The sequence below is a fragment of the Melanostigma gelatinosum genome (genome assembly GCF_949748355.1).
Source record: "Melanostigma gelatinosum genome assembly, chromosome: 18".
NCBI classification, from domain to species: Eukaryota; Metazoa; Chordata; class Actinopteri; order Perciformes; family Zoarcidae; genus Melanostigma; species Melanostigma gelatinosum.
Genome location: NC_136651.1, coordinates 16,645,184 through 16,668,481, shown reverse-complemented (window position 1 = coordinate 16,668,481; position 23,298 = coordinate 16,645,184). Strand labels below are relative to the sequence as shown.

The window sequence follows — 23,298 nt, the reverse complement described above, 5'->3', positions numbered from 1 at the left end:
ATACTTTTATTTCCATAATGAGCAAGCATCCCAGAAATCCCACAGCCACCAAGACATATACCATCACAGTTTTCACTTGCACCGGGGGGGGGGGGGGGGGGGGGGGTGTTCAACGGAAGGAAAGCTCCTCTCGGCCTGCAGCACGTTGTGTACATACATATCACTCATATATCATTAGCATAATATGGCATAGAAAAAGCATCCAAGCTGACAGAGCATTAAAGAGTATAGTTGTGTGTGTGTGACGGGGGGGGGGGGGGGGGGGGTGCCAGCATTGACAGACAGTTATTGTCCAAGTCAAGTCTTTCAGGCCATGGGTGCTGCATCACAGCAACAGCTGTTTGTTGTGTGTGCTTTCAACGAATAGATTTCTGTTTTTAAGCAGCAGGGGAATCTGGATTCCACGCAACTCGGCACCGGATTATGTAGAAATGGTGCAGAACTGTCCCGGAATAATTATAAAAACGTGTGTGTGTGCAGAGCTGTTCGAGTAGCACCAGGTCAGGAGACGAGTTGCTACGAGCAACCTCCGATCTGAGAAGCGTTGCCATGACAAACAAAAAAAGCAGAGCCCCGCGTGAGAGCGGAGGGGTCTGTCGCCTCGGCAACAGCCAGAAACAACGACGGAGCCGGGGAGGGAGGGGAGGGAAGGAATGAAAAGAGGAAAAATACGGATAAAGACAAGCTGAAAGGAAGGAGTGACGCAAAAAATACAAGGAGCGTGCTGTTACTCTCACAAGAGCTACGCTCTAGAAGTGTCTCTTCGTCCCACCGAAGTAGTGGAGCAGGAAGTGTCAGTGTAGTGTGTCTAGAAGAAGAAGTTAGGAGTGTTTCTCATTTTAAGTGTTTAAGTGTTCTCATTAATTAGGATTAAAAAAAAAGGAAAAGAGGCAACAGCAGTCAGACACCCGGGGTCTTATTCCCTACTTCCTGACTTACAGAAACCTCGTTGTGTGATGCACAAGTTGCCGTGGAGATTCCTATCATGTCTCATCTTTGTTGGCTTCAGACACGAGCTTCATTCCCCCTGCTTTGGATCCTTTAAAAATAAAACAAAAAAACACACATACCATCCACATGTATTGAACTGGTCCCTGGCACGGAGCCAGGGTGATTGAGTCACTGGGAAGAAAAAGGATCTGCAGAGAGAGATGGTGACTGGTTTCCAAGACCTCGTTGGCATAAGGACCAACACAGGAAATCAGTCGCTTGGCTAAATGAAAACCAGATCATGCAACAACAAACAAATAAGGAACGTCGAGAGCTCAGCACAGCCCGGTGCAAAGTCACGGCCACACCAGTAAAGAAGTGGTGTAGAGGAGCCCGCTGCCCCATCCCCCACACATCAACACCGCACACTGGTCAGAAGTACATCAGCTCATGTCTACTTTCAAGCATAAATCAAAAGTGCTCGGCCCTCAGGCGCCTAGTTACAGAATGACACTAAAAAGCAGTTTGACAACAAAGTTAAAAACCCTAAAACATTTCTCGATATCGAACGTTTTTCCGTCTTTACAGGGGCCCCGCCGACAAGGGCGGGCCCCGTGAAAGCGCAAAATCTGGCACCTTAGAATCGGTTTTATCCTGGCTATCTTACATCTTTCTTTTTTTTTCCTCTTTATCTTACATCCTTCACTAACCTTCGATAAGAATAACAAAACAGGAAGAAGAACAAAAATAACTATCAGTACAACTTCTGTGGGTTCAGGCACATAAAGAGTAGACAAGAAAAGAGGGGGTTTGATGAGTATAAAACAGTCACATTGTGGAGGAGAAACATTCTGTATGCAAATGCACTGGATGGTGATGGACGGGGATCAGGGGCCTCAACGGCTGTTAATCAAAACCTTCGTGGGCGGTTGGGATTCTCTGAAGGTTCGCTCAAAAGGACGACATTGAGAGAAAGGAAAGGTTGCGTTTGAAGTGACAAGCGAATACAACTTTCTCTTTCCTCCCGAGATCTTTCCCTCCGTTCTCCCACTGATCATCAACCTCCATTTACTACCTGCCAAAGCTCCTCCGCTAAAAAGAAAAGAAAAAAAGCAGCTCTAAGGCAGCTGCCAAATGTGGAATATGGTTTTCTACTTGTGTTTCTACACAAAGCCACAGGTGGGAAAACATGATGAGTCAGTGCAGCCAGAGTCTATAACAGAAAGAGCGCCGTGTTCAAACCTTCAGGCCGTGCTCCTGGCTAATAATCAATCGGGTAGTGATGTTGTGACAGGTGGGGGATGCAGTGGAGAGTGAAGCAACACAAGTGCAACGATAATAATACAAATCACAAATAAGTCGACAGCGTGTCGGCTGAATGAACTGTAAGACTGTTCAGATTCCAAACGAAGCTACTGTTTGGCCTGTTCAAGGAAAGCAAGAAAAGATCAAAACAACAGTTTGTACCGGTGCGCCATTTAGACTCCTCTCCCGAATGACAAGGGAGGAGTGGAAACACAATGCACATCCTGCATGAAAATGTTCCTCTTCTCTTTAGCGGTGTTAATTCAGTTTAGTCTCACTTGACCCCTCTATTAAAACAACAGTCAGTCAAACATCAAAAGGACACATGGCAGGGAGAAAGCACGGCGTAAAAAAACAAAAATTACATAATGCAGTCAAAAGTGCTCAAATTAGTGTTTTCATTTTTTTTCATCATATGAGGCAGACCTTTTTTCTTGTTTCTAACGGTGTCCTCTAGGATCAGGGGGGGGGGGTGTTGGGGAGGAGGAGAGTGGGCCCGTGGAAAGCCAGCGAAGGAGGAGGTGGGAGATTGAAGCTGAGGGATGGCCCGGTCAGGTGCTGCGATGGGTTTTCGGCTCCCGGCGTCGTGGCGTGGTTCTCTCGACCCCTCAGCTCCCGTCGACCGTCCGTCCTCCGATCTCTTTCGTTTCCTCCTCAGCGACCCGGGGGGGGACCTCTAACCCAGGTTGGTGATGTTGGCCTTACCGCCCGGTGGCGCCACGATGCGCTGGGTGTTCCGGCGAGGAATGTTGTCGTCAGCCTGAGCGCCTGTGACAACCAGAATGGAAAGTTGGCAAGAACTATTATGGACTCTGCACTTAAAAAAACGTCCACTCTACTCAGATCACGGATTTGATCTCGAGGGACCACAACAGCCCGGAAGAGTAAGCATCACGCAAAAGACGATGGCTCATTTTCCTGGCTAGGTTATCTACTGGTACTGTGAGAAAACCACGTCTTGTATACAGTGCATGGTATAAACAGAGCTCCTTCCCATCCGTAGTGTAATCTGCCCCAGTGGCCAACTGTGGTACTGCAACTAAATCCGCCCCCATAGAAGAAAACATCTATAAAACTGCTAACAAAAGTAAAATAACACTTTCTATGAGTCTTAAAAACTATTGTGATTGTGAATGGTGACCGTAGCTCCATTTAAATCCAGACCAGAGCATTCCTTTAATGTGTATGAACTAGGCTATGCACGGCGTGGTTTTCGTCAGAAGTTGGCGCTACGTCTGCACTCACCGGATAGGCTGAAACCAGACTGGTGCAGGTTACGGACGGGCTGGTTGGGCTGCTTGGCAGGCGAGGTCTTGGCGGAGGAGGAGGGAGTCATGGTTTTGGGGGTGACCGACACCTCGCAGACCGGCCCGTCGTACAGTCCTCTGGGCACGCCCCTCAGCTCAGCCAGCTGCATTTTAGGAAAGAAGACAGCGACAATGAAGGAGACACGTCCCATCCTCTTAACGGGCATGCGGGCGCGTAACGCAGACGCCAGCAGAACGTACCCTGCTGCGAGCTTTTATCCTCTTGTAGACGTAGACGGGGAAGGGTTTGCGGGCCACGAAGCGTCCCGAGCCCTCAGTGGTGTGGAGGTTCCCTTCCTCCAAGACGATCTTGCCCTGGCTGATCACCACCAGAGGCCCGCCGCGCACCTCCGTGCCCTCAAAGATGTTGTACTCCACAGTCTGCGGAGGGAAGCAAAAAGGAAATTTAAAAAAAAAGGAGGTTAGGTATGAACGTCTGTCAATACGTCCGCAAATGCAAATATAAGTAAATCAATCCCCCTGTTTTCAAGAGTAAATCGAGGCTCTGGCACACAATGCGTGACGTCATTTCTTGATGGAAAGGTTTATTATTCATCTCAGGCTTTCTGTTTCTGACTTACATCTCCAGCTGTAAACTCACTCATGTTTAACAGCAGTCAGTTGGAAAAGCAGGACAACACAGAACAGAAGGGTTCTAAATTATGGATTTCTTTTTTTTTTTTTAATGATTTTGCAGTTGAAAGGAGGTTTATTCTCTTGGCAGGATTTTTGGGAACACGGCAAAAACGTTCTTGAATTGACAGGACAGAATGGTAATGTTTAATTGAAGCGTGCTCCTAAAATTATGTTGAAATCATGTCTAGAATTCGTGATCCACAATTACGTCCTTTAAATATTCATTTATTACCATCACTATATTATTTATTTAGTTACGAGAAACTATTTGAGGCACAGCTGCTCGTTCCTCCTACTGGATATATCAAATCATCACAGAGAAACCTTCAAGGCAGAGGCACTGTGATTCATGTTCCCCCCCCATCATCATAAGGATGATGTAACCTTATCTTGGAATGTTGCTGCTAGAATTCACAGATTTATGAAAGTCTTTCTCTGGAGACATGCCAGGGCGGGTTGCGTTCGCACACATGCCAGCGTGTAAAATCAGCGGGATGTTTATGGATTGAAGTGCACTTGTGTCAGGAGCTGAACTGATTTAACTCACGCAGAGATGAAAGTGTCCCCTCTGGCTGCTAATGCTAATAAAGAGAGCAAAGCTAAATCCTACCACTGATGTGGTACAGAGGCCTCAGGTTTAAGGCCAGAGGAGGACGAAGAAACGGGGTCGCCTGTGTGGTGTGTGTGTGTGTGTGTGTGAGAACGGGGGGGTGGAAGCTGATGTATGACTGCTCTTTCCTAAAAGCTACCGGAGCTGAGGTCATGGCAGTCTGGTGGACTCTGAGAGCCTGAAATGAGATCACCAGTAGGCCAGGCTACCCTGTGACTGACACACACACGCACTCCAAATGAGCAGTTTCTCCCATGAACAGTAGTCATATTTCGGACCAAGCGGCATAAAAAAAACAGAAACCGAAGAACATGACGTGTTTTTAAGCAAACAAGAGTCCAAGAACATACACCGCTCTGTCTCACACACACAGATACATACAGAGTGATCCGCCTGCTTATAGTCAGAAACGATGTGTTCCAGTTCTCTGGCAGATTTTAGGGATGACATCACTCCCATGACGCTGTGTGAGGCCCACACCCCGTTCAACCATGAGACGGACAAACAGAGCGAGCGGACTAATGAAGCAGTCGCTCTGACATCAATGCCACCGATTACACTGAATTCTTCTCATCATTAATCATTATCGCACAGTAGAGTTTCATATTTTTAGGGGATGTATTTCATGTGGAATCACTCGCTCACTTGGTGCTTTTAAAACACTCTTTAATCGGACATTTTAATTTGGAGTAATGTTCGCTGCCATGTTTACACTATATATAGTATGTGGAAAGCCCTGTTCACTAACCTTTTGTACCTTGTGGTGTGCGGCTAGTTCAGGTCCCTTAGTTTCTGCGGCATACAAGGATATTTTAAACAGCAAGATTCCAACTGTGTGGCAGCTGTTCCAGACGGACCCCTTTCCTGTTTCAATATAAACAAAGCCCCCGAGCTCAAAGCCAGGTCTTTCTTTCTGTGTATTTCTGTTCAACATCCGGCCTGTTCCTTATCTCTTTAAAGACACAGTTCATTACTAGAAACCTCTCGAAGCGCTAAATAGTTTCACGTGTCTAAATTAAGTTTTCAAGACTCCGTCACAGACAGAAATGATGTGATAAGATGGACATATCAACTGCATGGTCTTAAATGTGTGGATATTAACTTGTGATTTGTAGAAAACATTTGATTTCGTATTGTTGTTAATTCTCTAGTATTCTGCTGAACCTGTCTCCTCATTTAAATTCTATTATATGAAGCAATTTGAGATAAAAGCTGCTAAATAAATGAAGTGATTCATATTTTCATTTCACTGATTGTCAGAGCTTTTACCGTCTGCGTTTACAACAGTAATTCGAGTAAAAGCCACGATGTGTCGAATTTGAATTTTGAAAAAAACAATGTGACAAACATCAATCACATGCATGGAAACTACACACACAGAGGCTTTAACATAGAGGCCTCCCTCTCCCATGATCCGCTATGAAGTCATGCGTGAAGCTGGTACCGAGTTGTGGCTCTTGGCAGAGATGATCTTCGTGACGTCCGGGTCCCACAGCACCAGGTCGGCGTCGGAACCCACGGCGATGCGACCCTTGCGGGGGTACAGGTTGAAGATCTTGGCGGCGTTGGTGCTGGTCACCGCCACAAACTGGTTTTCGTCCATCTTACCGGTCACCTGAAGCGAAGCGGAGGAGAGATTGACAACAGCACAGGGGGTCACTCTCCACTCTAGTTTGGTCTCGTTTGTCCTGATATTCTCTGTGCCATCCCTTTTTTCTTCAATCATTCTGTCTCAATGTGGACTTCAGTTGTGCTTATGTGTGTCGTTATGGATGTGCATTCTCTATGTGTGTCGTTATGGATGTGCATTCTCTATGTGTGTCGTTATGGATGTGCATTCTCTATGTGTGTCGTTATGGATGTGCATTCTCTATGTGTGTCGTTATGGATGTGCATTCTCTATGTGTGTCGTTATGGATGTGCATTCTCTATGTGTGTCGTTATGGATGTGCATTCTCTATGTGTGCATGTTTCCCTTTGTTCTGCTACTGGTGCATCACGTCTCTATACTTTACATGCATGTACGTAAGTGCATACATTAGCATCAGGTAAAAGTTAGCATGCTAACATCCTCAGAGTGAGAATGCTAACATGCTGACGTGACATTTATCAGGTTATTTTAGGCATGAAATCAATTGATTTGAAAGAAAATGTAATATATCATGATACCTATAGATATACCTGTATACGGCTACATAATGTGATATGTATCCATATGTCCCGCCCCTAGCTCGCCATACATACCACACACTTGTCCCAGATGATAGACATCCTCTCCTCGGTACCGTGGACGCCTTCGGGGATCAAGCTGAAGTCGTCTTTGCCCACGGCGCGCTGGGCGGTGTTGAAGGGACAGTGGGCGCTTCCTGTCACCTGCAGGTCACCACTACGCAGAAGGTGTGAAGAGGAGGAGGAAAGACGGAATACTGTGTTCATCATTGACAAAAATGTACAATCCAAGTGGACGTAAAGATATCTTTCACCGTGTGTCCCCAGCTCGAGTCTTCCTCTTACCAGGAGAGCAGGGAGTTGAGATAGTCTGGTGTGGTGGGGTCGGGGCTCAGGGGAGGGGAGGTGACGTAGGCGGCTGCCTTGGCCCAGTTCTTGCTCCAATAGTGAGAACCGTCTGTTCCCAGGCTTGCGGTGATGGGCTCTCCGTAGACCACGGTGCCTGAAAAGTCCGATCCCAATTATACCTCCAGATACTACGCTGCTGGAGTTTGTTTCACGCACGTCATGTGGACCGTTGCAGCGGTTCCTGTTTGTACTCGTTTGTGTCTGTTTTACTGTCTGTGCTTTCTGGAAAAACAACTGCATGAATACACTCGATTGGAGCTGAAGTAACTTCAAGTAAGTGTGGGTATTCTAGTCCAAAACCTAAATAAAATTGTGGAAACCCACAAAAGAAGTATTAATGGCAGTGGTCAGTAGACTGGTTTTGTTCAAACACTCATCTCTCCGGTTTCTAGTTTTGGAAACATTAAAGAGATGGTTCAGGTTTTTTAAAGTGAAGTGGGCTTGCATGAGGCGATTATCCACAGAGAGCGTATTACCGACAGTAGATGGCAGTCGGCACGCCTCCAGTTTGGAGAAACCGACGCGGGTACCAGCACGAAAGACAATCAATGTACGGGACGGGGCAGAAGCAAGACTTATTGTAGCCGCCGAAAAATATCAGTTTAAAAAGGGCCGGTGTGAAGCATTTAGGGGGATCTATTGGCAAAAGAAAATGGAATATAATAATAATAATAATAATAATAATAATAATAATAATAATAATAAGTTTCTTCAGTTTGTAATAACCTGATAAAAAAAAACTTGATAAAATCAATAATTGAACCACCTTTGGGGTTTTAAAGGGTGGGCTCAGACTCACCAGAGTAACAACATAAACACACAAAGAGATCGAGGCAGCAGTTGACCAGCAACTTATGTGTTGTGTGAAGTAAAGTTACTGTTTTGGTCAAAGGAGTCTTGTGTGGTTTTTAATCTTGAGATTGATTGTATCTCGAGAATGTAGTAGAGTCTCACCCTTCTTCCTGGCCTGGGCGATGACATCAGCAGCACTCTTGCTCATCACCTTCGTGATATAGAGAGGGCAGTTGGTCTGATTGGCCACAGTCACAGAGCGGTTCACAGCCTCCGCCTCCACCTGGAGAAGAGACGAGACAACAGAAAGCGGTGGGGTGACTCTCGCTCTTCTCCCATACTCCACTGCTTCATGCTTTTCTCACTACTGAACACTGAAAGGTGAATCATTTCATGTGATCGTAAAGTGGATTTATGGGGGATTTGGCACCAACGCTAATGCACTCTGGTAGGTATTATAGAGAAGATAAATTACAAACAAACAGTGGACCAAATCAACCTAAACGCAGCCTTTTGGAAATACTCTTAACAGAGTAGTTTGCTTATTTGCTTTCTTGCCCTTAATTAAAAGAGTAAAAAAAAAGAAATTCCACTCTCATCTGTCTGGTAAATATGAAGCTGAAGGTGGATTTCATCAAGCCAGCCTTCTGTATTTACGGAGACAGAGGAGGGAGCGGCATCTTCTCATCTAAGAAACATATTTTCCAAAATGTGGAACTCTTCCTTTCCGGTTTGTTGATTGATGAATGTCCTTTAAAGTTGTTTTGCATCCGCAGCAACCAAAAAAAATAAAACTGCTAAAACACTTGAGAGAACCGTGGCAGTCTACTTTGACAAGTGAGGTGCTAGGATTGCGATATTTCAATGACTCAACACCAACAAAGTGTTCCAAGAGGAGAGAACACTGCGGACGCTTCCTCTCGTCTTCTTTTGGATCAGACCGGCTTATTTTTTTTGACATTTTTCTCTCTTTTCTCCTTCTGTCTGAGGTTTTTAATAACCATTCTATAAATCACTACAAAAACAAGATTTGATTCATCAGAGCAACAACGGCCTTGCCGAAGCAATTCCCGCAGGGCAGTGAGAGATCACTCAGTGTTTCACCTTAAATGAAGCTTGTAATCGCAGATTACAGAGGACTTTTTGTCTGCCCTTGCCTTAGGAATACCATTAAAGGGAGTTTTTTAAGGAGAAAAACAGAAGTTTTAGCAATAAAAACAGCCATAAGTCATGCTTTACTCTGTTCCCACATCTGGATGTTCACGGTGATTTATGGAGAGGATGTGCTCCTATCGGCAACACCTGTGGGGTTACTACGTGAAGCCCGTGAAGGTGAATCTGATGAGGAAGTGCAAGTATCTCCCGAGGCAGCCAGAATGTAAAACTGTCAAACAACGAAACACCGACCGCCGCGGACGTTGGAAAGGTCAAAACCGCTTGCAGTGCAAAAAAAAAAAAAGGGAGTTCTGCAAATACAAGACGGAGGTGAACTCGCTTCTCGAAGCCAAACCAGCTTTTCGCCCCCAAGACTCAGACCGGTCGGTCAGTCGGTGTCCGGCGGACTGAAACTCTGGCTTACCTCCTCGGGCCGGCTTAACGCGTGTCCCTCAGGCCCAGTGATCCCCTGCTCCAGGATCTTGTGTTGCTCCTACACACACACACACACACACACACACAGATAGACACAAACAAACCACCGTTACAAATGGGAGATGTTGAGTCACGACCAGCCTTGGCAGTGATGGCGACAATGGCAAAAATGTTCCATTGAACATCAGCAAATCACACATCTGGAAGCGGCAGATCCCGGCTCTCATACTGGAGTGGAGCGGCGTACCTCGGCTACGATGTCTCCATTCTCAGCGTGCACCTGGGCGATGGCTCCCAGATCGCGGATCACACTGAACACCTCGTACACCTGCAGCAAAGAGCGGGACACGGGTATGATCTCTGACGCACAAATGCAATCACCTCTTCGCCGCGTGTTCACTGATGCACGCCACGATGGATGAATGAATCATTTATTTACACATACATGAGATCAATTGAGGAACAGCGGTCACAAAACCATATCCACAAGGTACACAACACAAGCCACAAGCACACGAGTCCACGGAGTTACTGCTACATGGCCGGTGGTCACGTGCTGCGGCGACTTCTTTGACGCTCACAGCGCAGTTTTTTTTCTTTAATATCTGACGTGTTGTTTGTCAATGTTTGAAGCGACGTGCTTCCAGTCAGTGGGATGCCTGATTACTATTTGAACCGTTGGCTAGACATGAGAATACGGCCCATGGCTATTTCATGAGAAAGCATGTATGGTGTGTTTTTATCTTCTTGAGGGATAGGGATGTTCTTAGTCAAGTATTTTACTAATGTGCGCTAAAATGAAACACGGACCCCGGGTTTGTCCGTCACACTCTCTTGCTTGTTCGTTCAGCGATAACTTCACAGACTGTGGGGAAATCTGGCGTGTTCGGTGAGTCGTCACCTTCCCGGACGGCAAAAAAAATAAAAAATGCAACAGTACAGAGCCGTCAAAGTTTGACCTGAGAGAGAAAAGGCCTTCCTCGCACAGGTGTAGAAAAGACCGACGCTGATCTGTTTCCAAAACATTTTAACCACGAGTCGGAGAGAGAGACTTGGACGAGGAACTGTTTTTTTTTTATTATCCATTCAGTCTCATGAGAGAAACAGTTCCTACGAGATGAAACAAACAGACTCGCACTGGAACTCCCTTGTTGGCAGACTGACTGATTTTAGTTCATCCAACCGTTGCTTCTACTGTAAACAGCATCATCTTTGTCCGTGGCGCGCGTCTCATATTTCACGCAACACTGACGGCCATTAGGATCGACTGTAATCAGATTGGGATTCGAGCGCGGCAGCGACTTTTGTGTTGAAGGATAATTCCGGTTTAATTAGATTCAGTGTAGGAAGAGGCTGCATCTCAACAAGGCCAATCAGTGTCATTGTTAACAGAATAACTTATCATATCAGATTCTCCTTTGACCTTTGACATAGCATGCATCATCTCTGAAAATGTGAGAAAACGCATTATAGTCTTCAGTTTCTCGGCAAACACACGGCATGAAAAGAAGAAAGAAGAGAGGAAGCCCCACCTGAGCGTCACTCAGCTGGAAAACATCCTTATAAGCCAGGTAGACCAGGAAAGAGTTGACGCCTAAAGGAAAAGACAAGATGTCAGCGTGAAAACCACGAGGGGAACGGAGGACTGACACAGAAGAACATCTTAGACCACCGAGTGTGAAAGTGTGATAACTTACATCCTGGGTGTTCTAAGAGGTTGAGTAAAGTGTAACATGTCTACAGAGACAGTGTAGTATTTGGTTAATTGTGCACTAGAGCTGCACAATTATTCCAATATTAAATCCGCCATCACGATTTTGGCGTCCCACAATTAAATGAACGTGATCGACTGACTGTTTTTTTTTTAGAATGCGTGTTCTGCTCACAGAAAACTCCGCTGCATATCAAATCAAGCGCCTCCTAAACTAACCAGGGGCGATCCAGATGTTTCGGCTTCACGCGGCAGCCTGTGAAAAACATTCCTCAATGTTGTGGCTGCAGTATATTAACATACATACATATATACACATATTATTAATATAGATATATTAAAATGAAAATGTACTGAATTCAGTTGAAGATCATTTTAAGTCTTGTTTGATGCAACAATTTGTTAATTTGCAGGAAATGTTGCTCCTAAAATCAATAAATGATCGGGACGTGACATGGTATGTATAACCGTGCAGCCCTTTCTGTGACACAGGGTGACTTGATGGAATAAGTTGGGGCGTGGCCGGTACCGTGATCCTTCACCAGCGCCTCCATGTCTTCCTGGATGCCCTTGTGCCACTCGGTGATGTCGACGTGCAGCGAGTAGTCACAGCAGGACTTGCTGTCGGCCCATTCGCGCCACTGCTCGAAGGCCGAGATGAGGCCGACGCCAGGCTCGGGAACCACATGGTCGACTGGGAACACACACACACACACACACACACACACACACGGGGACACAATGACTCTGAGACCCAGTTGTCATATCATCTGTGTGTCGAGACAGATTATAGTTCACACCTGGCGGACAAATACGCTCCAGATTTAGTCTCAAGTGACCGTGTTACTGACCTCTGAGGATTACCAGATTCAGGACTCCCGTCTCTGTACGAACCAGAGCCAGAGCTCCAAATACAAAACCAGCATGTGCTCCATCTGCTCATGGTTTCTACCACACAGAGGCAAACTTCCAATATATGGGCTCAAGATGGTTTTTGAGCTTTCAGACCCAAAATGAGTGAATAAAACGGCTCGCATCTGGTGTGTGCTCCTTCAGCGCGGTCAGGAAAGAATGATTCTTATAATTAAGATCCAGAACTTAAGATACAAACAATATTATAGTACAAGATGTGATCATATGATATTATGCTGAAGTCTGGCAGGTTAATCTCAATGTTTGCAGAGCAGATTGTAAACGCGTTCATCTGAGGAATGAAATCTCAATCCGAGTCAACATCCTCAGCGTCTGTGGTGCGGTCACGTCTGTTCACTCGTGACGTTCGCCCTCCGCCGACATTCCCGTCAGCAGGCTGCCGTGCATTACCTCCCAGCTCCAGACCTGCCGACCCTGCAGCAGTCAGCGTTTCGCCCCGAGGTGCCAACGACACACGAGTCGCCTGGGAGTGTTTGTTCCCGAGGCGAGGGAGAGGAGAGTTCAGCTGCTGAGTCAGCAGAGGAGGGGTCCGTCTAATTGTGTTGTCTTTTTACACATGACGTTAGCTCTATTTTATCGAAGCCCAGTAGGGGACCGACAGTATATAACTAACATCTAGTTTAAAAAATGGATCAGAACCGAACCCCAGCAACTGTAGGCTGAAATAGTTCAAGGGCTTAAACAAAAGTGATAAAGGATATTAATAAAAGGAATAAAAAAAACAATTAATATGCTAATAGGTGCTAAATTGTGCACTAATACTGATAATCCTGTGTTTGGAAAAATAAGTCAGAGTTTCTGCCAAACAGGCCAGAGATTTATATTAAACTTTATGTCAACGAAAATAAAACCAAGAATGAGAAGCGTGCAGTATATGAAGAAAAGCAACAGAGGTGTGTAAAAAACTAGAATCAGAATGTGTCCAAAGGGAAATCAACCGTCTTCCTGTCTGAGTGTGAACTGAGTGCTCAGAGTCCTCGGAGCAGATGGAGCGTTTTACATTTTGGCTCGGTCGTGAACAGGCCTGGCACACTTCCTGGTCTCGTTAAGACGTGTTCAATTAAAGCCCAAACGGGGAGTGAAGAACCACCGCACAGGGTTTGATTCCCTCACAGAAAGGACCCGGAAGGAGACGGCGGTATTCAGGCCCAGATCTTACTCACTGATCATGGTGGTGCCCCCGCTCAGCGCAGCCTTGGTGCCCTGGTAGAAGTCGTCGGCGGACACCATGCCTCGATCGGGCATCTGGAAGCGCGTGTGCACGTCGATGCCGCCCGGCATCAGCATGCTGCCGTGGGCGTCGATGGTTTTCACCCCGCCGGGCACGATGAGATTCTCCCCGATCTGTCTGTTGACAAGAACGCACAAAACGGAGAAATGAAAAAACAAGGAAATTACACAGATTACAGCTTCACATCCGTTATAAACACTTCACATGATCCAATAGCAATAATGGTATACAGTCGTCATAACTATGTTTTCATCAGAGTATAATATATATTGTGTTTAGAATGAGCCCTTCATATCTACATAGGGAGCAGGAGTCACAGAGTCCGCCATGTTGCACCGCCATGTTTTCTACGGCAGCCCAGAACGGACAAACTAAACGCTGGCTCCAGAGAGCCTTTCGCGTTTTTTACCTTACCTGAAGGCCGCCGTAGTTCTCCGTCAAGCTGAGGTAATGTGAGCAGCAGAGGGCAAAACAGCGGTGCCGCCAGCCACAGTCTGACTTCCGTTGCTCCTAAAGTATTGTTATTCTGGTAAAAGCCTCTGAGCGAGGCCAACGGCGTCGCCACCGGTTTGAACTCTGCGGCTCACGTTGCCGCAGTCTTGGAAGGGGAGGGGTGAGCGGAGGAGTATTCAGTTGGTTGCAATCTGCAACCTCAACACTGGAGGCCACCAAATCCTACGCACTGTCCCTTTAAGAAGGTGCAGTGCGCATGAATTAATATGAGCTGTGGGTTTTTCTGTCAGCAGCGTAAGAAAAGAAATCCCAGTAAACTCACTTGATGACTCCATCCTCCATATAGATGTCGGCGCAGAAGGACTGGTCATCGTTCACAATCTTCCCTCCTTTGATGAGGAGACGGTCACTCTGGAAAAACAAATAAAAAGGATTCAGTCGCCGCACATTACACGTAAACGCTGCATTAAATAGTGTGTGGGGAAAAGCTCACGTCGAGGTGTAAAGGAACCAGAACACGGTCTAGGGTTTTATAGACTCCTATAAAAATACCCTTTATGAGCGGCGAGTATCTGATTTTGGCTCCATTTCATGCTGGATTGAGTACATTTGATGAAAAGGCATTTTGGGAAATGTCACAATAAAAAATAAACACGCCAAACCTGCCGAATTTACAAAGCAGGCTTTGCTTCGCCTTTTTCTTTAGGATGCATTCTGATAAGGAACACATGGCTGTGCAGATACTGGCTCTCTTCATCTCCACACACAGATACCCATAAACCCACTCTTACTACTAAGGCAATGGGTGGAGGGAGGGGAGGGGAGGGAGGGGGGGGGGGGGGGGCGCAGACACAGAGCAGAGCTGTGATGTTTGGATCCGCTCTGGGTTTCTGCGTGGATGTTTGAACGATGACTATGTGACTCTTCATCCCCGCTCTGCTTGAGCGACAGAACGAGGGGTGTAAAGTATTCACTGGTGCAACACTGAGGACAGGAGCCCGCCCTCCAGACACACTCCTCCGTCCCCTTCATGTGGCTCACGGACACGTGAGAGAACCAATCAGGGCACAGACTGTGTAATCAATCATCCACGCCTGCTGCTGTGCCACTTGTGTTTCTCTGCAGGAGGGGGGGGGTGGGGGTCTGCCACCGCCACAGGATCCCACTCTGAGCCCCCCTACCACCGTTCCTCCCTGGAGTCGCTCTGTCCAAAAAGGGAGGGATCTGGTCACAAGGCCTCCAGCATCCCCCGGCTAACAAAGGTTGCTCTGTTCCGAGCCGGCCAGCAGCTCTAGCCCCGAAACACAACTGCTGCCACTCTGCAAAGGCTCCCGGTCTGGACCCCGCCCTGCATGTGAACCAGCACACACACAGCTGAGCACCGCAGGACTCCGCTGTGTCAAATATTACAGGATACTTTCGAGACTCCCGATCAGGCTGCTCGGCCACAGATCAAACTAAATCGAAATACTCTGCACGCACCGAACACATCTGACATACAGTTGGTGGGGGGGGGGGGGGGGGGGGGTTCTCACCATTGGGCTCGAGGAAAATGTGATATTTCACTATTAATCGGACTAACGGATTAATCAATAATGAAAATCATTGTTAGCTGCAAAAGTAATCTTTGAAGAACACAACACTGTCCGACTACTGATGGATGCAGCTGAACAAGAGCTATTTTCTTTTTTTTTATTCCCAGCATTCTTCTTCCTTGTCAAAACATGGGGCCTACATTACCCACAATGCAACTTGACCGCCAACAGTTCAGTCAGAGGTGCAGAGGTCTGGCGAGCTCACTTCCTTCTCCACACCCCCAGATTTTTTTTCCTTTCTTTAAACTTCAGGTGTTCGGTCCTTGACACTTCAGGCAATATATCAGACTTCACATACGTAGCTCCCTCTGGAGCCACAAAAGGATTCAAACACGTGCAGTAGCATGAGCCTTGAATTATAGATCATCATGTGAATAGATATGTATGAATCATATCCATCCAAAGCTCAGAAACGTCCGTTTATGAAACAAAAAAACAACTCTAGGTGTTTGTAGGAACCAGTTTGTGCTTAAATGTTTCAATGTTTTTGAAAATGCTGATCAACAAAGTGTATCTTTTTTAAATCATGAATGGCGTACAAGTTTGATTAAGACATAACCTCTTTGCTTTTAGAAAGAAACTCTTCTTTAACTTCTTTGGCGGCCGAACACTTTTGAATAAAGGGAGGAAGACATACACACAAACATAGTGCACATCCCAACAGTACACACACACACACACACGCCTGCTGGCCTGGAAAACGCTGAGCAGCGGTCAACTGAAAGGCGTAGCGACGCTCCGACAGCGCTGATGGAACGGACGCGAACAGATCGCGTGGTGATCTTGGATCTGGTGGAGCAGCGGGCCTCGCTCCAGCCCAACGCTTTGCAAACCGCGACAACTCGGCTCTGAAATATGTCGTTCCATCATGAGCCTCGTCACGACCGACTGCCATGATCCCAGTGCTTAGTGGAGCTCGCCAAGAGACCTCGGCTCTCGAGTCGACGCTCATATTTTCACACGAAGCTGCTCAGAAAAACAGTCTTTGCAGAAGCAATTACTCATTTTGGATCCATAGCGATGGGCTCGTTTTGGGGGTTTTGAGAGGCAGATGGTTTGAGAAAGTCTCACCAAAGAGGTGTTTTCTTTTTGTCCTTTAGCTTCAGCTGCCGAATGCTGAAAAAAGACGGGGGGGGGGGGGGGGGGGTGAATTAGCAGAACAATGCCTCTCCCTTAAAACTAGACTGTATAATCCTCTGATTGTTTTGGAGCGCACAGTGGTTGGGAGAGAGAGCGAGAGCGAGAGCGAGAGACTGATTGTACTGGCTCGGAGCCAAACATGACAGTGACCTTTCCCTCATGGGAACCTCTCACAAGCTCACAAACAGGATGTGGATGAAGCTGAATAGGCTCACTGTTGTTGGGCCGCTGTGTTTTCATGCCACACTACCCCGCTAATGCTAATGTCATAGCACAAACATGGACATGGTCTAGCATGACTTGAGAAAAAACCACTGCTGTGAAGCTACTTGTACAGTGTTTAAGGCAATAACTTCCTTAACATCCTGGCTGCTGTTGCATCCTCTCATGTTGGACCCAGGACAGCCTGGATGCTGCAGAGGCTCACCATCGCCGGTATGAGTGCATTACAAGACAGGACTAGCCGGGGCTAGCTGGTTAGCATGCTCATTTCAGTATCTACTTCGATACCTCTGCAACACAACACATAAACGTCTTTAAAACGGAACACCAACACTAACATCTCATCTCACTTTATGAATGTTTTAAACAAAATTTTGGAAAGATCTTACAGATTTCACCTTTAAACAATCTTTAAGATATGATCATGAAACATGCGTTTTGTATAAACAAAGCCACACAGGTGAACGCTGGAACCCTCAACAGGAGACAAAAACTTTCACGAAATCAGGATGAAATCCACTCGGGCGCTGTGGAAACGTCTGCCAGTGTCGAGACGTAACCCGGCAACGCGGCGTGTTGTGTTGTTGTCCGACTGGAAACTATCCGGGGAACATTTGTGGAGTCAGGTGGAGAAAACGCTGCCAGGTCAGACTTTCAGCACGTTGATTTACGAGTGTGCTGGATTACTCAAAAAAGGCAGCTACCAAAATCATGTGAGTGCATGTTCAGACCACTGCTTTAAAAACACACACTGACCTTTAATAAGACCTGCTGCTTCAGAATAACCAGCTCAACAGGAACAAAGACAAACTCCCAGAGGGATACATGTGGAACTGAACACCTTGGAAAATCCAGCACAACAGTGACTTGTGTGCGTGTGCGTGTGTGCGTGTGTGTGTGTCTTCAAGTGATATTCAGAGAGTTGGATTGATGGAGTATGTCCTTTGTTTCATAGAATTCAGAGGAAGAAGCACCTGCACGACTTCTCACAGAAACTGGACTCATTCATTTGAGTCCGTCTTTCACTGAATTATTCACTTTGAAATTCTCTTGAGATGAACTTCACTTAATAAGCTTAAGTTGTCTTCGATGATAAGATATTCACATAAATGCTGCCTTTGCCTGACAAAAAAAAAGTCTTGAATTCTCTTCAAGACGTTGATAACGTGCCTACATTTCCCTCTATGATGTTTCACTTGAATTCTCTCTTTGACAACGAAATTGACTTCTTTGTGCGGTTTAATCAAGAACGTAGTGCAGCTGGAGGCACCGCGATGCCGTTACAGATTATACTCGACAGTATTCTGCTCTGTTCAGGTGCTGATTAATAAAAACAAATGAATGAATGGGTGAATTCAGAGTCCCATTGAGCTGGTGTGTGTGTGTGTGTGTGATCTGGAGAGCAGCCCGCTGTGTGTGATGTGAGAGCAGACAGTGGGCTGCTGAGCAATGTGCTGCTACCAGGGACAACTGCTGCTGTACTACAGGTGCCTGGTGGTCTCTCATCCGCTGAGGATTGTAGTCCCAGGGGCTGTAATCCGGGACCGTCTCCTTATAGCCGCAGTCTCTCTTTACCTTCCTTTAACGTGGACGGTCGAGCTGCGTGTACTGCACTGAAACGCTGGCTTTGTTTTCACCTGTATTCATATCCTTCTCTTTGGGGCAAAAATAACTTTGGCTCGACTCTTGTGCTGAAACCATCTGCCAATTGACACCAGTTTTGATAATCTGGAGGTTCATTCATATTTGATGAGATCCGCCTTAAGTACCGTCTCTGCCCGCGACGCTGACCCGACCCCATCTGTCCTAGACAAACCAGGACGCTCCACCCATAATGATTGAGGATGGATGGAGGAGACGTTCAAATTCAGCATTATGATGAAAACTGATATTTGATTGGCCACAAACACACAGGGTTCCTTTGTCACTGCTGCAGCCGTTCCTATTTAGCTTCAACTTAATCCTCTGTCTGGTTTAACAAGCTTCATCCACTTCTTCACTCTCGGAGAAGCCCAGTGGTGACGCAGGTGGTTCTGAGCCGGGACCGGCTGGAAACACGACGTCCACAAAGTGCACTCAGGGACTCTCCCGTTCAGCAGCCGCAGTCTCACGCAACACATTCATCAATGCTCGGTTCTTAAGAGAGAGAAGGGAAGAAAAAAAAACGTTTGGAGTTCTGCCGCTGACCTTTTTCTTCCATGCACTGTTCAGGAATAGTCTTTGGATCCATTTAGGTCTGACTTAATCACTACTGGGACTAGAACCTTTAGTAATCCTCTGAGCTCTCCGCCAACTGGCTGCAAGCACTCTGCAAGAGAGTCCAGGAGGAAAATGATTCACCTGAGAGGCTGGCTGCTGTGTTCTCCGAGGACGCCATGATATCAGCTAGTAAACAGTAAGACGAGTCGTCTCAACGTCCTCTGTCTTTACAAACAATCAATATATTTAAGCTTAAAGTTAACGAGTGGAACATAAAAGGTGAGATTAATCTTCTCCACTATTTTGCATGCAATTAGACAAATGTCAGTTTGTGTTTCTTCTCCTAGCAGCATGCATAGACTAAGACTATCTGACGAATAGTGCCTTTGGGACACCTTTGGAGATACAGTTACCCACAACACCCCTCTCCGCAAGGCTCCACAGAGACGTGCATCTTTGCAGTGCTACCATTGCAACTTCGGAACATGTGCATGAGCGGGGACACATTGGCGGTGGTCACCTTGGCTGCACTGTCTGGCGCCCGGCCAGGTTAGGGCCTCTGCTAATGGAGCGTACAGGAGACGATGGGCCCCTGGGAATGGACACTTTAAAAAGGTCCCTCGTCCCTCCTAGCAGCCGCCACCCCACCCTCATCATGCCAATGTCCTGATTATAGTTTATTGTAGTAAGGGGATTTGATCTGATCAAAAGGACCTCGCCCCCCCCCGGTTAGAGTATAAACCAAGTGATTCATTTAGTATCTGCACCAAAGCGTCGACTCATACTGGCATCGAGAGCCCACAATGAGACGCACATATCCCCCCCCCCCACCCCCCATGTGGATTTTGTTCTGCATGTTCAGACCCACCTTTAATAATTCAGCCCAGTCATTTCACTACTCCTCCATGATCGGCTCAGCCTGCACGTGCATCTTCCCCTTCATCTTCGTTACACAACTGAGAGAGAGAAACATGGATGGAAATAGGAACCGCCCCCCCCCCCCCCCCTCCCTATTCTCTACTTTCCATTGAACCACCACCAGCCATCCCTGCGATACCCCTATGAATTCAGGGAAATAACCTGGCCCGCAGTAACATCCACCAATGTGCCACAGTGAGAAGGAGAGATTGGGAATAATCCTGCCCGGGTGCAGAGTGTTACAGCAGGGGAAGCGTTGGCCTCACCAGTGGGTGTGCACAGATACCCGGCTCCCGGAGCCCCAGCGTAACAAAGACCACCGGCGTGAAAAGCTCCACTGTCATGAATACCCCGGAGAGAGGCCGGCAGACTCGAGCGTGAATCCGCAGCGGTGATATATTTTATGAGCATTTAATTCAGCAGACGGAGCAGAGCAATTGTCGCAAAGATGCTGCAAAAAAAAGAAGACATTTTCCAGCCCCACCACCACGCTATCGGCGGCCACATTGAATAATCGATCCTAACGTGCGGTTTCAGTTTCCATCCCAGGAAAAAAACAAAAAAAAGCATCCCAGCGGCCGTGCCCTTCAGCAGCTCCGAGCTCCGGTTGTAATCGAGGGGAGCGGCACCATGCCGGTGACATCCTGCACCCAGCGCGCACACCGTCCGCAGCAGCAGGCCCACGCGACCGGGACACCCGAGTGCTTACATTCTCAGCTACTTCGACGTTAAAGAACAAAAAACACACACACAAAACACTCACTGTGATGCGGGGGATGTTCTTCTTTCCCTGGTAGCCAGACATGTTCGCCGGTGGTTCGTCTCGCGCTGCACCTTGGACCGCAATCAATGCGACGGGATGTTACGGATTACCGGTGCTCGCGTGGTTGAAACGATGAAGGAGGAGAACACAGCTGATCCTCGGGAGGCCACAGATGGAAAGAAAGTTGTCTCTCAACTCCGGATCGCGTCCTGGCAGCCGCCCGGTCTCCGCCGATGCACCAAGCCTTCTTTTTTTTTTCCTTCCCAGACGGAGTGAGACGAGAGAGAGGGGAGGGGAGGGACCGCTCGCGAGCCTCGTCCCAATGAAAGGACACCACGGAGCATGCGCAGAGCCTCGCCCTGCTCCATTGACAGGAAAGAGCCACTAATGCCATCAATTTGCTCTCCTTCGGATTAGTGAAGGCGGGGAGTGCACCAGCTGAACAGATGAAGGAGCAGCCAGCAGCCATCTTGACTCGTCTTCATGTGTTGCGTTTTAAAAACCAGTTTTTTATGAGAATGAATCAAATCTCAGTCTGTGCTCAGACCACTTCACCTGTTTCTAGCTCTGATGAGCTCGTTTCAGCCATTTTCTTGAATCACTACTTATTGGTGATTTTTTTTAAGTCCAGAGATAGTTTTAAGATGTGACTAGAGACAGGAAGGGACACTTGTTGGGACCAGAGGATACAGCACATATAGGACACGATGGGGTTTGAAGAATAGTTATTTTACATACACTGCAGAAGCCTGCAGCCTATACTTGGTTTGTGTTGAATAACAGAATCGATGCCCCAATTTCATTGAGTAAATGTACTCAGTTACTTTCCACCACTGCAGTCTGCTGATGTGATGATCAAGCCGGATGCTAAGATTTAGGCTTGCCTTTAAACATCCCATCGTTTTATTGTGTCCGTCTTATCAATAATATGCAAGAACAAATCAATTAATTTCAAATATATTTGTTCGTCAGAGAAGAGCAGAGCGAATTACTACACGTATAAGAGTTAAAGAGATTTAAGAGAGGAGGTAAAGAGCAGCATGGCTAATGCTTCCAATCGATATGTAACATGAGGCTCTGCAACACTATATGAAGCTCTTAACAGCACCCTGAGTGCTTCGATATTAAGTAAAGGAAGCGCTGGTAATGTCAGCACCACGGTTCACCACCCAGCAGCAGAAGCTGGATGGTGAGTTTGAACCAGCAGCAGAAAAAGTTGATGGATTTTTCTTCCAAGTCATGCAATTCAAAGCTGCCATCTTGTGTCCATCAGGCCCACACCCTCAACGCTGGTGGAGAAGAACTTAATGCACGAGCACAATAATGCAGCAACCACATAACATCATCTGCGTGTCCCATTCAGAACCAGGTTTTCTCAGATTTTTCTCATTAGGCGTTTTGCTCAAGGACACTTCATGAACAGTACAGTGTTGTACCATCAGCTGCATTGTGTAGCAAAATCAACACCAACACAAGCTTCAACTAACAGGAGCCACTCCCTCTGGTTGCTCTGCATGGTGGGCCCCTCCATCGACTCCGTTGCAACGCATTGCCTTCTGGGAAATGTAGTCGGGGCAAGTTGTCTAGCATACATTGAACACAAACTCAAATGAGTGGAGGCTGTAAATTCAAATACCTTTTAAATGTAAATGGCGCCGTTTTGTGCGAAGATGGAGAAGGTGGAGAGAAAGACAGACAAAATAAAAGAGAAAGAGGGGCGCAAAAAAAATATGCGCAATAAGCATGAGAAAATTACCCTTTTATCGTCCAGGTTCTGTAGAGCTTCTTTCCCCGTGCTCTCCCTGATCTCCACCTTCCTCGGCTGGGAGATGTCGGTCTGCCGGTCAATGACTCGCCCGTCACTCTTGCCCCTGCACCCCGAGAGAGCGCCAAAGTCCAGCGTCTTGCTGTCCGAGGAGCCTTCCACCGGGCAGAACACGCCACAGAATTTCTGCCTGGGCCTGGACGGGCTGTCGGAGCCCATGCTCTTGAAGAAGTCTGGCTTTTCCCCGGCGGTCGACATGCCTTGCAGGTGGGGGGTGGGGGACTGTGTAGGTTTCTGGGGGGGAAATATAGCGGCACAGAGGCTCAGAGTCTCTCAGCTGCTTCTTTTTCTTTTCTTGTTCTGTTTTTTTTTTTTTTTTTCAGCTCCGCGGACTTGGACAGCCACCGCCTTTTTGCCGGTATTCACGCGCAGGTGGTCGCACTGTGACAAAAGATCTGTTCACCTATACTGCTGCGTGAAAACACTCCCACTGTGGAGAGATATATGCACCGCGATATATTCTTAGATATCAGGGCAAGATGTGAGAAAATCCTCCGCCGTTCTCCCGGTCTATGATCGGAACACCGTTTTGATTTGCTTACTCATGAGTCTAGATTAGCC

The 23,298-nt window shown here is 47.0% G+C and overlaps 1 protein-coding gene across 2 annotated transcripts; it reads right to left on the bottom strand.

The window, feature by feature from the left end:
• Positions 1–27: 27 nt before the first annotated feature.
• On the bottom strand, positions 28–23,028 carry dpysl2b (dihydropyrimidinase like 2b). 2 transcript variants are annotated; one of them, XM_079289851.1, is made up of 14 exons: positions 22,669–23,028; positions 14,398–14,486; positions 13,555–13,739; positions 11,988–12,152; positions 11,280–11,341; positions 9,995–10,075; positions 9,737–9,805; positions 8,320–8,440; positions 7,303–7,459; positions 7,033–7,174; positions 6,233–6,403; positions 3,744–3,923; positions 3,481–3,646; positions 28–3,003 (listed from the first exon to the last, which is right to left on the bottom strand). In XM_079289851.1, the coding sequence occupies exons 1-14, from the start codon at positions 22,933–22,935 to the stop codon at positions 2,912–2,914; spliced, it is 1,947 nt and encodes a 648-aa protein (XP_079145977.1). In that variant the 5' UTR covers positions 22,936–23,028; the 3' UTR covers positions 28–2,911. The 2 variants fall into 2 exon arrangements, with proteins under 2 accessions (XP_079145977.1, XP_079145978.1); XM_079289852.1 differs by lacking the exon at positions 22,669–23,028 and adding an exon at positions 20,913–21,137.
• Between the last annotated feature and the right edge of the window lie 270 nt (positions 23,029–23,298).